Below are 21,113 nucleotides of genomic sequence, written 5' to 3' on the forward strand. Positions count from 1 at the left end.
TACTTTCTTCTTAATGGATGGTTTTTTTCTCCACTTGTTTTTATTGAACATCCTTTCAAACTGAAAAGGAGGGAAACCAACTTTGCTTTAATTATTAATCATCAAAACAATTATTGATGACCTGCGAAGCCAAAAAGGAGCAGAAGAAGAAGAAGAAGAAGAAGAAGAAGAAGAAGAAGAAGAAGAAGAAGAAGAAGAAGAAGAAGAAGAAGAAGAAGAAGAAGAAGAAGAAGAAGAAGAAGAAGAAGAAGAAGAAGAAGAAGAAGAAGAAGAAGAAGAAGAAGAAGAAGAAGAAGAAGAAGAAGAAGAAGAAGAAAGACGCACACAACCCTATACTGCCGCTCTGGCTCGCTCACACGCACGCGCGCACGCACGCCCTCTGCCAGGCTTTAATCCCCGCAAAACGCGGAGGTTTTCAGATCGAGGCTCATCCTTCTGCATCAACATGGCAACAGAGGTAAGATCTCCTGGAGGTTCCGTCGGTGTTGTGACTGACTGTGAAGATAAATGATGATGATGATGATGATGATGATGATGTGAGGAAGCAGCGTGACAGTGAATGGATGCAGGCTGAGTGGGGACCTCCGCACCGTGGAGCCTATTCTGCGGCTTCTTTTGGCTGAATGAATGTAATGTTCCAACTCATGTCCTCATGCTGACTATTGAAGATCCAGGTCCATCCAGAGAGGACATGTGAAATACCAGAATCATATTTTATGGTGAAATCTGGCTCACATTTGGTCATTTAGAAGTGATTTCTGTGGTGTTGTCCATAACTTTTGATCGAGGATTCCCTTTTGTGATTCACACCATGTGCTCTTTTTGTGAGCCTGTGTGTGAGTTTAGGGCAGGACTAATACATGAAGTGATGGACAGTCAGCACCATGGACAGGGACACCCTCTGCTTGTCTCTCTAATTACATCTAAATGTAATTGATTTGCTGCTGAAACTCAAATGTTTCAGCACCTGTTTCCATCCTCTCAATAACAAAGTAACAATTATGTATATTGTAATATATACAAAAATGTCATTTTGTTGCCTTTTCATCTAGTTGTTGCGTGCAAACAATAAAAACGTGATAAATGACGCTGCGACTCAACTCTGAACCTTTTATGCTCCAAAGTTTTATTGGTGGCTTATTTACATACTAGCAATAGAGCTCTGTATCGTAGCTAATTTTGACACTAAAAACAGAAAAAGTGTTTCAGTTATAATAATAAGGTTATAATAATATTTCACTCAGTGTCTAATGTCGTTAAGGAAGTATGTTACAAATCTAGATGACCTCTTATCGCGCTAAATTCCGGGATTAAATCAGTGTGTGCTGGACTACAAAGCTCGCTAATGCCTTACGGAGCTAAACCACCATGGAAACTTATGCTGAACGACTAGCCTGCTCGCGGGCAGGTTTTTCTCAGGCTCGGATCTTAGCGAGTGCTAAAGTCCCGCCTCTTTACCAATCAGATCTTTTAGAAAGTAAGCTGTCCAATAAAAGGTGATGTGTGAACACGTCACTGTGTGGATCTGATGACGAGAGAGAGAGAATTTATAGAAATCAAGGCAATCCTTTCATTTACCGATGACAACTTTTAGGAAATATAGAGATTTATATCTGATGGACTGATAAAGTAAAATCAATAAAAATAAGTCAGCTGATAAAGCCTGTGTACATCGGGCGCTTTCACACCGATTCATTCACGTATTCTGTGGTGATGCAAAGAGCCTCAGTCCTGTAGATAATATAACATGTAAATATATTCCACCTTATGATGTAAGCTGATCTGTATGAGAGCAGCATCAGAGCCACTGACGAGTTAAAAAGAGTTTAGAAAGTGAAACTGATCCTTCGTTTATAATCTCACTAATTCAAATGTTATTAACACTCATCAATTCCTGCATTAATTACTTTCTGCTTTTACTGCAGCAACAGTGTTGTTTTGGTCTGAATTTTGTATTTTAATTCTTCATATTTTCAAAGAATTTTTCCTCATTTGTGACGTTCTACAGTCCCTCCGTGTGATTGTTCAGACGCTGTAATATCCACCTCCGTCACTAGAGCGCGCCGGTTAACCAGACTGAAATCAACAGTCTGTTGTGATCTAGATTCGTAAAACAGCTTCTCTCATACGGACAATGTATGATTATTTGAAGCCCGCTAACGGAGATTAATCCAGGATGTAATTATCTATATTTGTAACATAGGCCCCAAATGCTTTTGTTTATGTTTTCTTTTGTTCTGTTTATTTGCTGCAAACTCATTCTTTATGAACACACATTCCCTCTGTATGTATATTACTGGTCTGTCTGTGTATGCCATTGGCTGCATGTGTCATGAAATATCCAATCTTTCTTTGCTGGACACAGATGAAAGGTGGCTGATGGTTTAACTCCCCTCACATGGGAGCCAATGCTTTGTATTCACTACTAACATTGGCTCCTATAGTAGACTTGTTTACCTTCCTTGTTGATCTGCATGTCAGCCTGTCTTAAAAAGGAGTCCCGGTGCCACGGTCTGAGTTTACCTCGTGCTGAGATCGATTATGAGCATGCCCATTACCGGAAAATGAATTTTTGCTACTTTCTCTGCTGAGATTGAAAATTCAATTTCAAAGCAATGTGTTTGTATAAAAAAAGTATATGTTTTATAATTTATTCTATGCATTTTTTTTTATTAGTACACATATTCTGTTTGGATAAAAATAAAGCACATGTTGGAATATACTTTTTAAGAATGTATTCCTCCTTTCACTAATTTCCTATGGCAAGCTCAGTATGGCAGTCTGAGTGACAATCTCTGTCAACAACTTGAGTAAGTAATAGTGTCTCATGCAGCAATCCCCCACCCAAAAAAAAAACATAATTATAATAAAACTTAATACAAAAAGAAGTCATTTATTTAAAAAAAAAAAAAAAACATGATTATAGCATACATTGCAATAAACAACAGTTAACCTATCGTAACTTTACAATAATAATCTGTTGCATTCATATAAATCTAATCATAACAATCACATTTTTTTTTTTATCATTGGTCAATTTTTTATCGACGGTCGACTGACGTGATGTTTTAGGTATTTTTTAAAATCAGTACAACAATCTCTGTGCATGGCTAATCCAGCACGGGTACATCTCAGTACATAACAGTCACGTACTGAGATTGCTAGAGAATCTCAGTACGGAGGTAAACTCAGGCCGTATCACCGGTTTTGGTTGGATGCCCAAAAGTTAGTAGTTTTTAAGTATCCTGCAGGTTGTTCCTGATCAGGAGCTACAGAGGTTCTCACCATATGCTTCAGTCAGGGGTTCAAACCTTTTTTTTTTTTTTGTCAACTTTACATAATAATCAAAAGAGTCAAAGACAACTTCTAATACAATTCAAGGCAACAGCAACAGTCTGAGCTGATGTATTTTTAGTATCAGTAATGTTTGCTTCACTCCTCCTCCACCCCGTTGGGAGTCCTCTGTGATCTCACTCTGAGTTGAAGACATACAATAACAGCCTCAGGTATCATAATTATGATCTCATCAGTGATTATATATGAGAAACCACTCATGTACTGTAATTAACTGCTTGTACTGTGTTGTTGAACAATTCCTCACAAACGCTGGTTAGTGGGAAACAATTCCTTTGGTGTCCACTCATATACCAGTGAGTGGAGTCAGGAGGGGTTTTATGTTCAAAGCCCATTAATTAATGTTTCTAATGTGAAACGCCTTCAGCGGTTTGAGTGACTGACGTCTGTGATTAGAAGTGTTTGCTTCCCGTTTGCCTAACATTCACTCTCGGTTTACTCGTGCCATTTATCATTCTTCCAATTACGCTGTGACGTCTGTGAAATGCCAAGTCAGCAAATTGACTACCCCAAGTACATCAGTTTATTCAGTGAGATGCTGGGACTTCTTTGACAATCTTGAGATTCATTATGGCCTCTACATCCTTTCTGCATGTGGGCTGCACCCTGGTTTAGTTATCAATGGTCACGTTTACGTAAGAGCTTTAATTCCTCTTTAATTCAGAATAAAAGTGAAATCCTCTTCAAACTGACCTTGTAAACACTTAATTCCCAATGAAAATGGCAATTCCGAATTCAACTTGGCTGGTTGAATCCGATTTGAATTCCAAGTTAAATAATTCCTCAATCTTGTAAACACTTAATCCCGCTTTAAATTAATTCTGGACCTTCTGTGCATGCTCATTCTGTTGCGACGACGCGCTGGTGACGACACAATCCAAGATGGCCGCCCAGACTAGAGCCAAGAGTATTTTTTTAACAAGAGCCTTTTAATACATGATATCATGAAAAGACTGAATGGACGGAAGAATAAACATGCGGACATGTTCCACAAACACGGATATCAGCAAACGGAATTGAATAAAGCCGAATAAGCGTGTTTCCATGTAAACACGAAGCAGACCACTTTTGTTTGGAATAATTAATTTTGAATTTAAAAAAAAACATCATTTAACTGTGGCCAATGTTTTAAATAACCCAACTGAAGCCAGTGCTAACAGTCTGCATGTGGTTTTCCACTTGTGTCGGAAGTCCCATTGTTTTGGAACAACTTTCATCTGCAGATGATCCACAGCTGACCGAACTGTGGAGTAAACAGGATTAAAAATCTGGTCTCTGAGGCAAAGGGTTCAGTTACGGTTTGAAGAGATGAAAAGAGACAGCTTACAGTCAGAAATAATGAATACTGTGAACGAACGTGGCTTCTGTGTGTGTGTGTGTGTGTACTATTTGTCCACTGGCAGTACTCACCCTATTTGCATTTAAATCTGTCACTATTCAACACATTTTATGCTTTTCTTTGACTATTATATTTTTAGTCTTTGTTTGTTTTAAGGTAAAAGTACCTTTTCTAGTGTTTTGTTAGTTTTTTTTATTTTTTTATTCTGTTTTTGCTTAAATACATGAGGAAAAAGGAAAAGTCAGGCATGGTTGTGTGGCGCTGTTTGCTGATACATTCTTGCTGCATCAGTGTGACACGTTTACAGTCTGGAGTATTTTTAGACTCATAAATAAACACTACCTTTAGACAAAATGTGAAACTTTCTTTCAACATGAGAAAACAAATCCTTAAAAAGTCAACAATCAGTCGTTGTCAAGGCAGTGCAGAGTTTGCATGCTCTCTTAATTGCCAGCATGAATCAATACTTTTGTGAATGTAATGTGTGTTCCTCTGTGATGGACTAGTTCTATCTACTTAACTCAGCTATAACACCCTATTCCATTAGAAATATGGCTACTTTAAATACAAAACAGGTGACAGTAAAATTAAGGTGATAAAATACAGCTTTTAAGAAGTGCTTGTTTTTCTAAGGCGATGAAATGTTTGCAATAATGAGTCATCTTACTGTATGTATGTAAATGTTCTCCATACGGTTTAAAGTACTTTATTTTCAGTTGCAGGTGTCAAACCTAAGGCCCAGGGGCCATTTCTGGCCCTTTAGGGCAGGGGTTTTAATTTTTCCACGGTCATTAAATCACTACCCATTTTTTTTTCTTTCTTTTTTAGAATTCAACCAATTAAATTCAGTTTTTCAAAAATAGCTGTATATATATATATATATATATATATATATATATATATATATATATATATATATATATATATGCTTGTCAAAAATAAAGGTTCTTTTAAAATAACAGAGAAGTCCAACATGAGTGACATTAAGTATTTTTTTTTAATTTTTGACCAGTTGTCCACGACCCACCCAGTACAGATCTGCGACCCACTTTTGGGTCCCGATCCACCAGTTGAGAATCGCTGCCTTAGAGCATCCATTTTGAAATCTTGAATCATTGTGGGATTTACCAAATCATTCATTTGTAGATATCTTAAAATTCAACTCAAATTGAAACTGTCAATATTACCGTCCCTGTATAACGCGACTTCAGTCATTTCTTATCACAAATTGTAGAAAAAAATTCTTAGTTTTTCAAAAATCTGGCAATTTCTCCCACAAATCTCTCTAAATTGCACAAAATGAAGAATTTTTTGAAGTGAAGAACCTGCTGGTACTGCTTTTAAAACTATAGGGCACAATGACGTTGGAATTGCTCTCTTTCTTTACACCTAATGTCTGTGGCCTGCTTGAGATTAAACTACTACCAAATGTCCCCTGAGCAAACCTGAGTTTAACACCTCTTCTCTAAACTGTCTTTTATTCTTTTTCACTCTCACTTTCCTCTTTTATTTAATCACTTTTTCTTGTTTTCATGATAAGCTTTGATATTGTTTTGCAGATGTCCAATATTAGCTTTTTGCCATCATCCATATGCATCATCCACACACTAATTTTAGATCACATTATATATGGAATTAGAACATTAAGCCTACTTTTATTGTGATGTCCTGCACTGGTTGAAGAAATGTGATGATAATTGGCTCTATTAATAATTAATAGTTGTTGTTGTTTGTCATGATGGCCTAACAGGGAAAGGACAAAAACAGGTATTTAAAGCGTTGGTGGTGAGATGATTGTCGATGCCAGCAAACCAAAATAGCAGCTTGGATGCTGTTACTGGTTAGGAGTGATATATCCTGTAGATTAAACAGCCTGCCACTGCTGATCACATGGATTAAAAAACAAACTGTGAAGCTCACAGTAACAAAAAATAATCCTATGAATGTAATTAGTTCAACTCCGGCACAATTTAATGCTGAAACTAGATTTTATCCCACACATTTCACCTCTCACACTTTTAACCATACGTATGTCATATTTCTCAGTTCCACAGTCTTCAGGAGATGCGTCAAAGTGTGCCACTGGTGACGAAGGTCTTCATACAGAGAGACTACAGCGAAGGGACCCTTTGTCGATTTCAGACCAAGTTTCCCTCAGAGCTTGAAAACAGGGTGAGACACAATCACACACATCAGGAAATTACATTTTGTTGCTTGAATGCTTCACCAAAAGCATTTCTGACACTTTTTTTCTTCTCAGAAATTAACAATGATGGCTTAGTACAACTAAAATTGTTTATGCTACAGCCTAGGTTCCCAAAGTGGGGTACGAGTACTCTCAGGGGTACGCGAATTGTCATGGGGGTACGTGAATGAAAATTAAAAACACTGACAACATTGGAAGCTAGAAAAAAAAGGGCAGTTAATGTTAGTGCTATAGGTTAATGCTTATGCTATTGCTAGGCTAATGCTAATGCTAGGTTAATGCTAATGCTAGGCGAATGTTATTGTTAGGCTAATGCTATGGGAATGCTAATGCTAGGTTATTGTTATTGTTATTGTTAGGCTAATGCTAGGTTAATGCTAATGCAAAGCTAATGTTATTGTTAGGCGAATGCTAGGTTAAAGCTAACGCTAGGACAATTCTATTTCTATGTTAATGTTAATGTTAGTGTTAATGCTACGTTAATACTAATGCTAGGCTAATGCTAATGCTAGGTTAATTCTAGGCTAATGCTAGGCTATGCTATTGCTATGTTAATGTTAATGTTGATGCAAGGTTAATGCTATTGCTTGGTTATTACTATTGCTGGGTTAATGCTAATGCTAGATAATGCTAATTCCACTGATAAGCTAATGCAGTACGATGCAGGCCAGCACCTGCATCCTCACTTGAATTTTCTTCAGTAAATGCAAACATTCTAGCTATTATTATTATTATTATTATTATTATTATTATTATTATTATTATTATTATTATTATTATTCCTCAACAGGATAGGTAAAATTCACTGTAGGGCTACATTGTATATGACATTACATTATTATGTTTGTAAGCGTGCAGGAGTAGGAAGTACATGGGTTGAGGTTAAATTTAAACTATGTAAATGTCAGTGCACAGAGATGGATAAGGCCAACTGTAATGGCTCTGCATTCAGAAAGTAACGCTTTATTACTTATGGGTGATTGTAATTAACAGTTAATAAGCCTCTTAACAAGGCATTCATTGTTCTTTTTTTCAATTTAAAAGGCAATTAAGGTGTTAACAAAAAGCTTAATTAATATATTTACTAAGGTTATAAACACACTGAAGCTTCTTGTAATAAGAGATAATGAATATGTTAATGAGCTTTTTAATAAGGCCTTGTTAAAAATTCACAAGTTTATAAGTGTTAATGAATAAGCTTTGTATTAATGCAATTTGAGCTGTAAATACATGTTAAGCCTCTTAACAAAGACTTATTAAGGGATTTAAGTACTTGTCGAAATCAACAAGATGTTTATTGACATTATTAATGTTTGCTAATGGATAGCATTGTCTTATAAATTTAATACACTGGTGTGCAGCTAATGGATCTATAGTGGGAACAGTGCTTTATTAGGATCAATATCTACATTTATTAACAGTTAGCAATATTGTGGGAAAAGTTTCTCATTTAGATCTGAGTAAAACATGAAATAAATCATTAATACATGATGGGTACAGAGTTATTTAAATGAAGAACACACTTAGAGACTGCTGTTTCAGTTTTGTTTTTTGTTTTTATTTTTTTTTACCATTTGTAACAATGAAGAGATGACATTACAAAATATGTGAAGATTTTCCGGTGGCTGAGAAGTGCAAAAAACATTTACAAATTACTGCAACACTTTTACAAATGGTCAAAACACATTAACAAATATGGAAAGACTTTTACAATTACAATGTACCTTTGTAAATCTGTCTCAACATTTGTAAAAGTGTTTTGCTATTTGTATTTTTTTTAGATAATTATGTATATTTGTTTTCAAAATTGCAAATTGTGTTGTGGCATTTGTAAAAAAGTTTTGCGATAATTTGTAAATGTGTTTTGCATTTCTCAGCCACTGTAAGATTTAGTTAAACTTACAAAGGAAATTCTGGGTTTGCATGTTTTCCCAAGGTTTGTGTGGGTTTTGTTCCGGTATTTTGGTTTTCTCTCACAGTCTAAAAACATGTGTTAGGTTGATTCTGCATTTAACGCGCACCATCCATGTGCTCTGTGAAAAGTCTTTTAGGTTTTAGCCGCTGCATTAATAACTTGTTTGGTGATTATTTATGTGTTTTATTCAATATCTTGTTGTTTTTGTAAGTAGATCGAGAGAACTTTGCTGGAGGAGACAGTACGGACCCTGAACTCTTTTTATGTGGAGGCAGAAAAAATTGGAGGTCCTTCGTACATGGAAGGATGTCTGGCCTGTGTCACGGCTTACGTCATATTCTTCTGCATGGAGACACGCTACGAAAAGGTATCAAATCAGGACTTAGCCTCAATTTTTCATAGTATTCACTAATAAGGACAATACATTTTTTAACAGTGTGTGATGATAAAATAGTAATTATTTGTCTTTAAGGCAATGAAAACAATTAGTGAGAAAGTAATTTTCCAAAAAAATAGCTTTTAATTCATTTTAGTCGTATAAATGTGTGATGTTCAAGTGAATACAATTTAAAAAGACACATTTTATTGCAGACTTTGTTTGGAAAACTAATTTTCAGTAAATTACTTTATTTTCACATTCACTAAGATGTTGAATTATTGTCTCTGTAATGAACTAGACAATTATTAACTTTCCTTTTAGATTAAAAAAAACCCCAAACATTTTTTTAAAGGACTACAAAAAAACTGAAGCAATACTTTTTACATTAACGTGAACAAAGACATAACTATAAAAAAAAATTGTCAATCTTGCCTGCATTTGTTAAAACCTCTGCACAGCTGCATCGCTGCGTGTTTGCTTTAAATAGAGCATATACAGGTACACCTACACACAGCGAGCTGATTACTCTTTTGTTATTTCAGGTTTAACTGACATTTTTAGATTAAACTCACAAGTTCCAGTATGCTTTTTCTGATCTCTGTCAACACATACCTTCATTTCTCTGATTCGTATCAAAGCAGAACAGAACAGAACAGAACAGAACAGAACAGAATAGCAGTACTCAACGCTTGACCAAGAAGCACAACATAGTTTTTAAGTTGAAGCCATGCAGAGAATGCTCATCTGAAGCTGCTTTCATGTCCCTGTCAGCTGGATGCTGCTTCATTGAGATAGTGAGATGCTATCAGCTCCAGGTGATTTGTTTGTTTACATTGTACAACTAAATACCATTAGGAACGACAATGATAAATATACCCACCCACGTTGAGGAAGTGGTTGTCCGTGGCGGTACTTTGAAAACCCAGAGCTGCTCAGTACTTACACGTCACATGGTTGAATTTAACCATTTTCTTTCTCGCATGTCTAAACAGAAACGCACACTGAGATGTTACGTAAATGACCTTGTGTGCAGGTTTTACGCTCTACTGCCTGTATTTATTCCTGTGTTCTCATCTAAAATGAGGACAGACACTCACATCCTCTTTGATACAAGGACATGGACACAGTTTTCTATACATTTTGTGTCCGTTCACCAAGAATGAGGGATTAGAAGGAAATATTCCAAATGTGCTTCAGAACCAGACTTTAATCTGCGGGTATTTACATCTAAATCTGATGAACAATATCATGAATTGTAACACATTTTAAATGCAATTGCCAAAAATAGTGAGATAAAGTCTTTAACCCAGTGGTTGCCAACCAGTTTTGGGTTTGTGACCCCATTTTGATATCACAAATTTCTGGTGACCCCATGAGATTTTTTTCCCTGTGGAATTAGTTTTTTTTTACCATGTTTTTTGATATTGTGTTTCGAGTAGAAAGGATTAGTGCACCAAGTGATTAGCCAGCTCTTTTTTTATACTGTATTTTGAGAAAGTGTAAGTATAGAATGTAGTTGTTTGAGTTTGTGTGTGGTGTCTTAATTTGAAAAATAATAACAAAAAAATACACGTTTAATTAATTTTTATTTTTTTTTTATCAATTACTAGACATTTCAGACGACCCCATTTGAATTCCGGGCGACCCCAGGGTTGAAAAACCCTGCTTTAACCCAGAAACTTAGATGGTCTGTACTGGGTGTCTGTGTTGTATTTTGTAGAGCACTGCGTGCAACTTGTGCATTATTAAGTAATGGCTTCGTTGCAGAATTAATCAGCAGAGTTAGGGGAGTGGATACATACAGTATCACAATATGGACCAATATCGTCGTCCTACCCATAAATTTATATGTTAAAATCTGCAGCTTGGTATGTTGATTTTGTTTTTATAATAGAAGTAAAGGGTCACTCTATCTGCAGATGTGCCTGCAGCTGTAACAGGCTTTCTACATCCCAGAGAAACAATATTCAGTGTGACCTTTAGTCTGTGGAAGCTGCGTACTACAATGTATCTCAGTTGACTTCCTAATAAGGGTGTAATTCTGTCATGTTCAATGAATCCATTAAGAATTGCACAAACTTTTAATAATGTCTCTTGGTTATAAAGCAAAGTATGAAATTAAAGTATCTCATAAGTTTGCTTTTCTAAATGACGGTTTATGTACTTTGGCTGCATCGGTGATGGAGAGGCTTGTTTCACACTATAACTTGGTTTGTTGGGTGTACACTCAGTTTTTCTCGTGATTATTGGCAAAACCATCAAACCTTTGCAGACAGACTTCCTGCTGCAGTCAGTTTGGTTTTAGCTTCTAATGATTTCCCTACTCCATTAAGGAGAGGTGGCAGGCTCACTGTAGTTTGAGCTGATGGAGTATGGTTTGGCTGTTGGACATAAATAGGCGGAATTAAGAAGAAGCATGAAGAACGCGCATTACCGATTCCCACAAAACCATAGCTGTGGTTAGTGAAACTCGTTGAATGACTCTACTTCATCTAATAGCTTTTATATTTAGCCTGACTAGCAGGAGTCTTGTGTGTCATGTGGTTTCTACCATCTGCCACTGCCATGATGCTTCTTCAAATAATTTGGAGCGGATGCTGTGTAGGTAAATGCATTTGAGAATGCATAGCCTTTTCCAGCTTTGTGGGGGGCCCTACTTAGAATAACATTTGGGGATCCCAAGTTTGCACGATTTAAAGGAGATTATCTCAATCCATTAGGTGGTCCCTGACCTGCTGAATGATGGGTAACTGTCAATCATTCCCATAACACACTGGGCAAGACACTTTTAACTTAATTAAGACTCATTAATCCTAGTCACAGCTTATGATAACAGTTTATATTATTTTTATTTTGAACATTTATTGTTAAGTATATAAGGCGCAGAGTTGCGCCCCAGGGCCAGATTTGAATCATTGTGTTATAAAATCAAATCAGGGGCTTTTGCCTTTATTTATTGTCATATATGTTTACATATATATGACATTTGTTTGCTGCATTTGACCCATCCCTGAGGAGAAGTGGGCAGCCACGGTGTAGCACCCAGGGAGCAGTTGGGGGTTAAGGGACTTGCTCAGCATCCCACAGTGATGGCCGGTGACCCTTTGATTACAGTTTCCCCAGGCTTATATCACATGAAGGCTGTCATTTATAATCGCAAATTGTCAGAAAAAAAAAGCCTCTTAATTTTTATTATAAATCCTGCACTTTTTCTTAAACCATTCCACTAAATTTCCCTGAATTAAATCAAAATTGGTCACAAAATAAAGGAAAAGATCCTGCAGTGACTATAATATCTGTTACTTATTGTATTGTTAGTGAACTATTGTGAATTACATGTATTTGTGGAAGTGCGAAATATAAGGCACAATAATGTTAATTAAATTTTCCATCTATAATCTGTGGCCCACTTGAGATCAAACTGGTTTGGTCCCTGAACAAAAATTATTTTCACACCCCTGATAATTAATAAAGACAGGTCAGTTTTATAAAATGGAACCCCTAGTGGCTCATGGGACTGAATGAAATGACAGTCTGTCTATAAAGCTAGAAACCCCTATGTGAGAAGGTGTATAGACATACTAGTGCCAGAGCACGGTCAACAGTGCAAAGGTGCACTCACTTTTGTCCGGGTTGCATATGAAATAATCAAAGTCAGTTGTCCGCCTCACATTTAAAAATAGATCCAAAGTTGCCCTCTTACTTAACCAAGCTGTGACATTTAGCCGAAAAAGACCATGTTTTATTTCAAGGACTGGAAAATTTCAAATAGGAAAAAGTAAATGCTCATTGGTTTCAGAAATTCGATTCATGCATCTTTGTTTGTCATTTATGGTTTGGAAACAAGCTGGAGAGAAATTACTGCTATACTTAGTGTATAATAGAATTACTTTGAGTTTGGAGTAATGTAATAAACAGAGATGGAAAAAGACTGTGAGAGGGTTGGTATTGTATGTCATTTTCTATCTATTTAAGTCATGGCCATTTTTGTTGTTTTTACTTGGAACACAAGAGGAGATTAAATTTACTTTTGCTTGGAGGGTTTTAACATCTTCTCATACAGGAATATCAAATGTAGTCTATTATGTTGTAAAAACATGTATCGCCAGCTGTGGTTTGTTTGCATTAAAATATATCCTTTGTGTTTGTTTTTAGTATTACTTTCATATCTGGACTGTCATCGATGGACTCTGGTTCTTATCTAACTCCACTCTGTTGCTTTGAAGGTTCTGAAGAAGATTTCAGGTTTTATTCAGGAGCAAAACCAGAAGATATACGCTCCAAGAGGCCTGCTGCTCACCGATCCCATAGAGAGGGGAATGAGAGTTGTATCCTTTGATGATCTTCTTTCTATGCTGTCTGCTTAATCATTCAACAAAACTTTAATTCAAATCTCTAATGTGCAAATTGAGTCTCACAGGTTGATGGAAACATCTGGATTTTGTCTATAAAATAGTAATAAGATGTCCTTGGATGAGCTATAGCTAAACTATAGTAATGATGCCATTAGTCTCTCTAAACTTGTCTTCAAAGAAGCTAGATTCAGGTCTTTCTCCAAGCCGATTGGCTTTAATTCAGATTACACGAAACAAGCCAATACGTTCAGAAACAAAAACAATGGCATTAGGAGAACATGCAAACTCTACAGAACAAAATCTCACAGGAGTGCTATTTTTAGATTCATACCACAAGTATAACCCATCAGGATAATTCGACTTGCTGGGTGTGATGTAATGGAAAGCTTCAACTAAGTAACCGTGACTGAGAACCTTCATAGGATTTCAGATTGCCATTGGTGATGTGTTTTTGTTTAAGTTTTTCTTACTCACTCATTTTATCGTCTTAGCTAATATGGTAACGTATATAATGTTCTTTTGATTGATCATGGAGTTGCAGAGACCATTAATGGTTAATAGTGAGGGAAAGACTTTGTTCAGATTTACAGTTAAAGCTGCTACCAGGGTTAGAGTCAATTACAATTTCTTTTTTTTTTAATTATCTATGTTAAATTACAGCTCAGCTACATTTACGTTTGACCAGCATTTTTTCCAATTACAATTAAAATTACAATTATTATTTTTCCCTGAACATAATTGTAATTATGTTCTCAATTACTAAAGTTCAATTACATATGATCATAATTACTGAGTCTTAAATTTGCGTTCAATTTATAGAATTACCATGCCAGTTACAATTAAAAAGTCAATTATCTGAACTCAATTACAATTACAGTCATAATTGTAATTAATTATAAATAACACAATCACAATTATAATATACCCTGTTACAACTTGTTACGACCCGAGTGCTCAAAAAGGGCACCCGGACAGCAACAGACGGCCAAACAGCAGCAAAGACAGTTCAGTGTTTAACAGAGTTTTATTCGTCGTTACAACTGGACGAACAGTTCCCAGGTGGGGAAGGTGAGGACTGGGAGGTTAGTGCCAAAGAAATGAAAACAACAAAACAAACCAGGCCCTAGCAAACTCTTGCACTCCAATATGAAAAAGAACAAACTAAAATCCTGACTAACTAACTAACTAAAGAAGAGGCCAAAACATACATGGGGTGGCACCAACCACTTACCTAGTGTTTCGAGACACAAAATTCCTAGGTGTGTAAAATGTAAGAGGTACCTCGTCTTACCTAACCCTACACCTTACCACCACACTGAGAACCAAACAAAAGGTACGGCCACCATGCAAAACAGCTCTCTCCCGACTGCTCATCAAAACTTCCTCTGAATACTGTCCTGAAGATCTCCTTTCAGTGAGCTGATTGAGCCCTTATGTACTGCAGGGCTCTAACGAGGCCAGGTGAGCACAGCTGCAGCCAGCTGATTAGCCTGCTAAAAAAAAAACAGAGGAGGATCACAACAGTGTCAAGTTCACTTGCACGTAACAACCCTAACCCTGGCTGTTACCCCCGATAAGTTTTTATTAGACCTGTAACTTTCACGTCAAGCGCCCCCAGTGGCCACAAGCGCCTCAGCACTGTCACAAAAAAATCAACAGTCAGTCGGGCCAACCTCCCTTGTCTTTTTATTGTGTATGCAGACAGTAGTTGACTGGTAATTTCGGGATAAGGATTGGCTCTAAGGGCTGGGTCGGTTGGGCTGGGGTGCGAAGCGGGGCTGGGGGTCACGCCGTGGCTGGAGGAGCAGCTGCCGCCCTCCTCTCCCCGCCGCCGGAGGCCCTGCGCTCAGCCTTCCTCGCCGCGTCAGTGGCGCTCCCCCCTCACTCCCTGGCCTCGCTGCCATCGTCGGCCCCCTTTGCCGGGGGTCGTCACGTGACTGCCATAAAGTGGCATTCTCCAGGTCACATGACCTGGCCAAAGACGGTCCGTCTCTCCAAACTTACATAGTCGGTATTTCAAGAGGGAAGCCCCACTCAGAGCATTGATACTGTCAAGTGCTGTATATTGGACTTAGGAATCATTTAGAATAACTCATATGGGTCAACTCTTTAGGTCAAAAAGTCTGGCCTTATGTAAACCTGGTACACTGGTACTTTCCTTAAAGACCTCTTTCATTGTGATGATTCTTGACATTCACAGCTAGAGATCAGCGTGTATGAAGATCGGTGCCTGGCTGGCTCCAGTCCAAGCAGCCCCGCGTCATCAGGCAGTAGCGCCCGGTGACTGGAGGAGCAGCACCAGGCTTATGGATATCACCACAGGGGCAGCGGGACTCTTACCAACATCCGTATGCTGAAACATGAGAGCACCAGGTTCTAGGATGAGTGAAGAGGAGCAAAAAAAAAAAATAGGCAAGGAGCTGATCGATCTACAGCGTTTACTCTCCGTCTGCTGGGGCCTTCATTGTAAACTCAAGACATAAGGAACATGGAGGCTTAGCCTACTTGGTCATGTCAAATAATTAATCAATACACACAAGTGTGAGAGATTCTAGCAATAGGGATGAGATAAAAGCTAATGTCTAGTGTAGGGGTGACCAACCTTTCTGAAACTGCGAGCTACTTCAAAGCTAGTGAGTAATCAGAAGGGCTACCGATTTGATTTACATTTTTTAAATACTAAATTTTCACTGTTTCATTTTAATAATAGTGTAAGATAATGGAAAACTAGCAGTAACTTAAAAAGATAGGAAATGTTTTCAATATTCAACACTTTTTTTTTTTACCTAATTCATGCAATTGTTTAATTTTCAATCTAAGTAATTGTAAAACATCATGCATTTGTACGATTTAAGAATTTTGTAATACTTTACAAAAATCTACTTTGTATTTTTTAAAAACACATTTTATCAGAATTTGCAGCTTCCTTAAAGCTGCTATCCAGAGTTTCTGAGAAACGTCTCGATGTCCCGCCTTAAACAGCTCCACTTCCTTTGCTCCCCCTGCCTCTCAAAATCTACCAGAAGCCACGCCTCTACTTTTCTCCACGCACATCGCGGAACATAACAAGGTCGCATCGGGTCGCATTGATATAGGTTTATGGGTCAGGTAAGAACCTAAATCATATTTACCTGTTTGCTGTTGTGACGCGCGACTTTGTTTCCGTGAACAGTTCCACATTCACTTTGACTGACAGTCTCAAAAACAGACTAATTAGGTATTTTTTCGCAGTTCAAAAGAATCATACCTAAACATAGATTTCTCAGAAACTCCAGATATCAGCTTTAAAAATATCCCATCTGCAATTCTTAAATTTGTCCCAATGTTTTCAATGAGAATGAGCGTTTAAAGTTAAGATTTAAAGTTACTTAATACAAAAACTTTTCATGCGCAGCAGGATGTAACTCTACTAAGGCGCTGACTACATCTGTCACCAGTATTTATCTTTGTGAGTTGGAAGCTTGGCAACAAAATCAGATTTTGGACAAAGCTCATTGGTTACAACAGGCCTGAGGGCACCTTTTGTGGTCCATGTTGGTGACCCCTGGTCTAGTGTGTGTCTTACACCTCACCATGTTTCTAATCCTTCAGATTCACCTTCCTATTTTGTTATCGTTTTTCTTCATCAAATCATCATTGGGCCACACCAGCTCCTTCTACTCATGTGTAGCTCTAAGTAGATCTGATCTCAATGCTTGATTGTTGTTGTGGAGGTTACTGTCACTTTGCCTGTCTGCTGGCAGCAGTCTAATACCAGTCTCCCAGGAGCCCAGAGCTCTCTGTTCCCATTGAATGACTGCATTCGTGTCAGCTGGTTTGGGTCAATTCGCTTTGAAAGCCGACAAATAGAGCCTGTCAGTGGGCTCCGTGATTCTAAGATATGTTCTCATGCATTTGCTTTCAATATTAGCGCGCTTGAAGTTATTTATACATTTCATTCACAGGAGTAAGTGCTGCTGATCCGTATCACAGCTGTATGATGCAGTCACATCCACACCTTCTGTGTTTACTGCATACAAATGCACACAACCGCACACAGGACACCTACTCATGAACACAATGTGCTTACAGAGAGAGAGAGTCGCCCTCAAAAGGCCACATCTGTAGACCAACTGAGCACATTGAAAACATCTGGCCCAGTCAGATTCTTCTTGATAACAAGTTCACTTGAGTTCTTTTCACATTATCTTGTTATGTTGCTGCTTCATATAAGTACAATGCAGTCATAACTTCCTTTTTTAAGGATCACTGATCTTCTGGTTCTAGTACATCCTTTAATCATTGGATTTTTTGCATGAAGAATACAGGACTGTATTATTGTGGACATTAAGGAGACAGAAGTAGTCGTTTAAAGGACACTAAAAACAAAAATCACAGGTATTCATGAACTCTATATTGTTCAATTGCTTGCACTGTAACTCATAGGCGGAGTATGAGATTTTTGCCAGAGGGGGAGGGGCAAAATAAAAAAATAGAATTAAATTTAAAGACCATCTCGAGATTCGCGCCAACCACAATGTGTGTAACGTATACAATAATGCAAAAATGATTAGTAACATAATTGATAATGTTGACTCCAGAAATTTACGTGGACTGCTGAGTCCCACTTCATCATTTACATTGTGAAGAAGAATTGCGCAACAGAAGAAGAACCAACCTAAAGTCTCAAAAGTTTGGGATTATTTCACTAAAAACATGTGACATGAAACTAACAATAATATGTTATAATCAAAGCAGAAGAAAACTATTTTATTTAAAACTATTTTTTTTTTCATATTTGGAAAAACTTTAATGAGAACTTTGACCACTAGATTGAAGACATTTTTGAGGAGGAGGTGAGGAGGAATGTTGCAGAACCTTAAATCCCCCTATGTCATCAATACAGAAAAGAAAGTAAATATATCTAACATCAATACTTATTGAAGAATTGAGTCTCTTTGGGAAAATAAAGCGGCTCTGACTACTGTCAGTGTCAGTGTGGAGGCTGATGAGATAAAAGCAAGTTTTGTTGATGCCAGCAGACAGAACACCCACTCAAAGTCTAAGAAAGGATTAGACCTTTGGTTCATTGTCTGTATTTCCTCCGTAACCACTGGTTTCCTCTATTTATATAACATTTGCCATGTGATTGAGTTAACATCTTCGCATCATTTCAGATCGGAAATGAAGCCATTTGACCTAGCGTTACCAAACCTCCTCCTACAGCCGCTGCCTTGCTACAAGCTTTGTGGCCCTCTACCAGCACAATGTCAGTTCAAGGTTAAACAACTCAGTAGGGCTGATGAGGTTTGGTTACAAGCTTGTGGACAGCTTCATTTCAACCTGACATCTGTATTATCTGGATGAATTGGATGAAGCTCCACAGATGTTTTCCCGCAGCAGTTGAGTTGGGCTGTGATGGTGCTCAGCCTCCTGTGCTTTTTTGATGCCTTCATGTTTCATCCCAATGGAGTGGATATCCAGCTTGGTGCTGATGGACGGAGCAATTTAAAATGACTCAACACTGCCTGAAAAAGCAGCTCATTGGACGATGTGTAAAGAGAAAACATTGGATTAAATGAAACTGTACAGAATAAACACTGGACTTTAATCCTGTCTCAATTTTTTAGTAAAAAGGGAAAAGAAAGAAAATAGAGAAATGAATGTGTTTGATCTAAATACAAAAGACGTGGTGTTTGTGGAAATTTAGGGATTTATTTAAATGATGTAATGCTTTTAGAGGTCACCATTTTTGTGAAAAGGCAAACTTTGGTTTAGTTTATTCTCCCTGCATTCTATTAAATACACTATAGCTATCATATTAATTATCTTATTGATTTTAAGTAGGTCATATTTTCCACTGAAAAATTGTGAATTGCCAGCCCATTATTATTTTTATTTAATTGTCTCCAGGATCCAATAAGGAATTGCCAAAGGAAGTGTGTGAAACAGTATGTACTATTTGTTTAAAGCATGTATCAAACCCAAAAACAGTTTATTTGTGTATATGTATGTGCAAATTATTTAAGAAGAGTACATTATAAACTGTCAAATTGTAAAAAGGTTTACATTGGTATGAGAAGAGTATAGTTTAGCTTCTGTGGCTTTTTTTCCTTTATTCAAATTGATCTGAAAACAGTCTATTTTAATAAATACGTATGCGTGTTGTAGTGAAACGTGTGTAGATTTTATTGCTGCATGAACACAGCACCAACCAGAGGGCACTGAGTTCCCTCATCATCAAAGCGTGCTGCTCAGAATAAATGTATTATTGATCATTCTGGTGATGTTTATGAGTTTACGTGCTTCACGTGGTTGCAAAATATTGACTAAGATTTGAAGCAGCGCTGTTTGTTGGAGATACAGGCAGGTTTATTGTAACTGCAGTCATCAGTTGGTAAATAAAAATAAAATGTATGCTTCAACTTTAGTATTTGATCCTATGGCTGATCCCCCCAAAAACAGAAAACCAAAAATAATCATAATATGGCCTGAGGAAGGCATTAATTTACTGTCAACACTACAGGGATAACAAGATTCATTTTTTTGTCCAAATCTCATCATTCTTCAGATATCTCCAGTAGGGGAGAGTAAGTAAAGAGTAAGTTGAGCCACCCCTTGTTGCTTGGAAACATTAAAAAACATTGATCATCTGACCACATATTTAGGAGGAAGGCATTATTTCATGGAGTCTGTGAAGGTAAGAACCACATGGGTAAAATGGTTATACATTTATTTGCAAAAAAAGCATTTTTCACTCTTGAAAGTGAATTTAGTCGATCATAACTTTCATGAGAATTGTGTTTAGACCAAAATAGATAATTTCTAATTTGTTTTATACATCAATTGTGGTATCTATGATCTACAACAAAAGGTAATAAACCTAGCATAAAAGTGCGCTATTTTAGCTGTGGGGACTAATAAAGTCAAAATGGTAGCTCTGGGATGAGTTGAGCCATTTGGCTAAGTTGAGCCAGTGGGCCACCGACTGAACGAGTAGGGATAGGGCTCAATTTACCCCAGTCCTATGGTCAACTTACCCCATAGTTTTGCCACGAGACCAAATATTTTCCAAACAGTTATGTTTACACTAATTCTGTTTGTTTGAAGGGACTCACAACATCCTGAAATATATGCAGATATATTAGTTAGCAACAAAACTATAATTGCCTTAAAGGCAGGGTAGGTAATTTTTGAAAACCAGCATGAAAACTAGCGAGTGCTCCGTTTTTACCCACCCCCATCCCCTCTTTGCTCCCTCTAAAGCCACGCCTCCGGTGCTCCAAAAGTGGACCTCAGCTCATCATTTGTATTGTGTAGAAGCTACGTTGTCTCATGCCTGACTCAGCGGTAAGTAAACACTAAACTTTATCATTATATGTGTTAAAAAATGTGACTAAAAACTCAGTTTTAACTCTGTCACCAGTGACGCGCTTTGGTGTGGGCTTGTGCAAGCAGGGGGTCGGGAACGAGCTGGGAGACAGGGAGACGTGATTGGTTAATAAAAAACTAATCATCTTTTTTCATTGGTCAAATTTTTACAGGCTTACCCCTGCTATAGATGACAGATTTTCTTTGTTCCTTCT

The 21,113-nt window shown here is 37.4% G+C and overlaps 1 protein-coding gene across 1 annotated transcript; it reads left to right on the top strand.

Moving 5' to 3' along the window:
• The first annotated feature begins 353 nt into the window (after positions 1–353).
• Positions 354–16,592, top strand: golga7bb (golgin A7 family, member Bb). Its single transcript, XM_028469018.1, has 5 exons — positions 354–457; positions 6,740–6,865; positions 9,029–9,181; positions 13,420–13,521; positions 15,749–16,592. Exons 1-5 carry the CDS (start codon positions 446–448, stop codon positions 15,830–15,832), a joined length of 477 nt encoding a protein of 158 aa, XP_028324819.1. The 5' UTR covers positions 354–445; the 3' UTR covers positions 15,833–16,592.
• Positions 16,593–21,113: the final 4,521 nt, after the last annotated feature.

Source organism: Gouania willdenowi, chromosome 15, assembly GCF_900634775.1.
Source record: "Gouania willdenowi chromosome 15, fGouWil2.1, whole genome shotgun sequence".
NCBI classification, from domain to species: Eukaryota; Metazoa; Chordata; class Actinopteri; order Blenniiformes; family Gobiesocidae; genus Gouania; species Gouania willdenowi.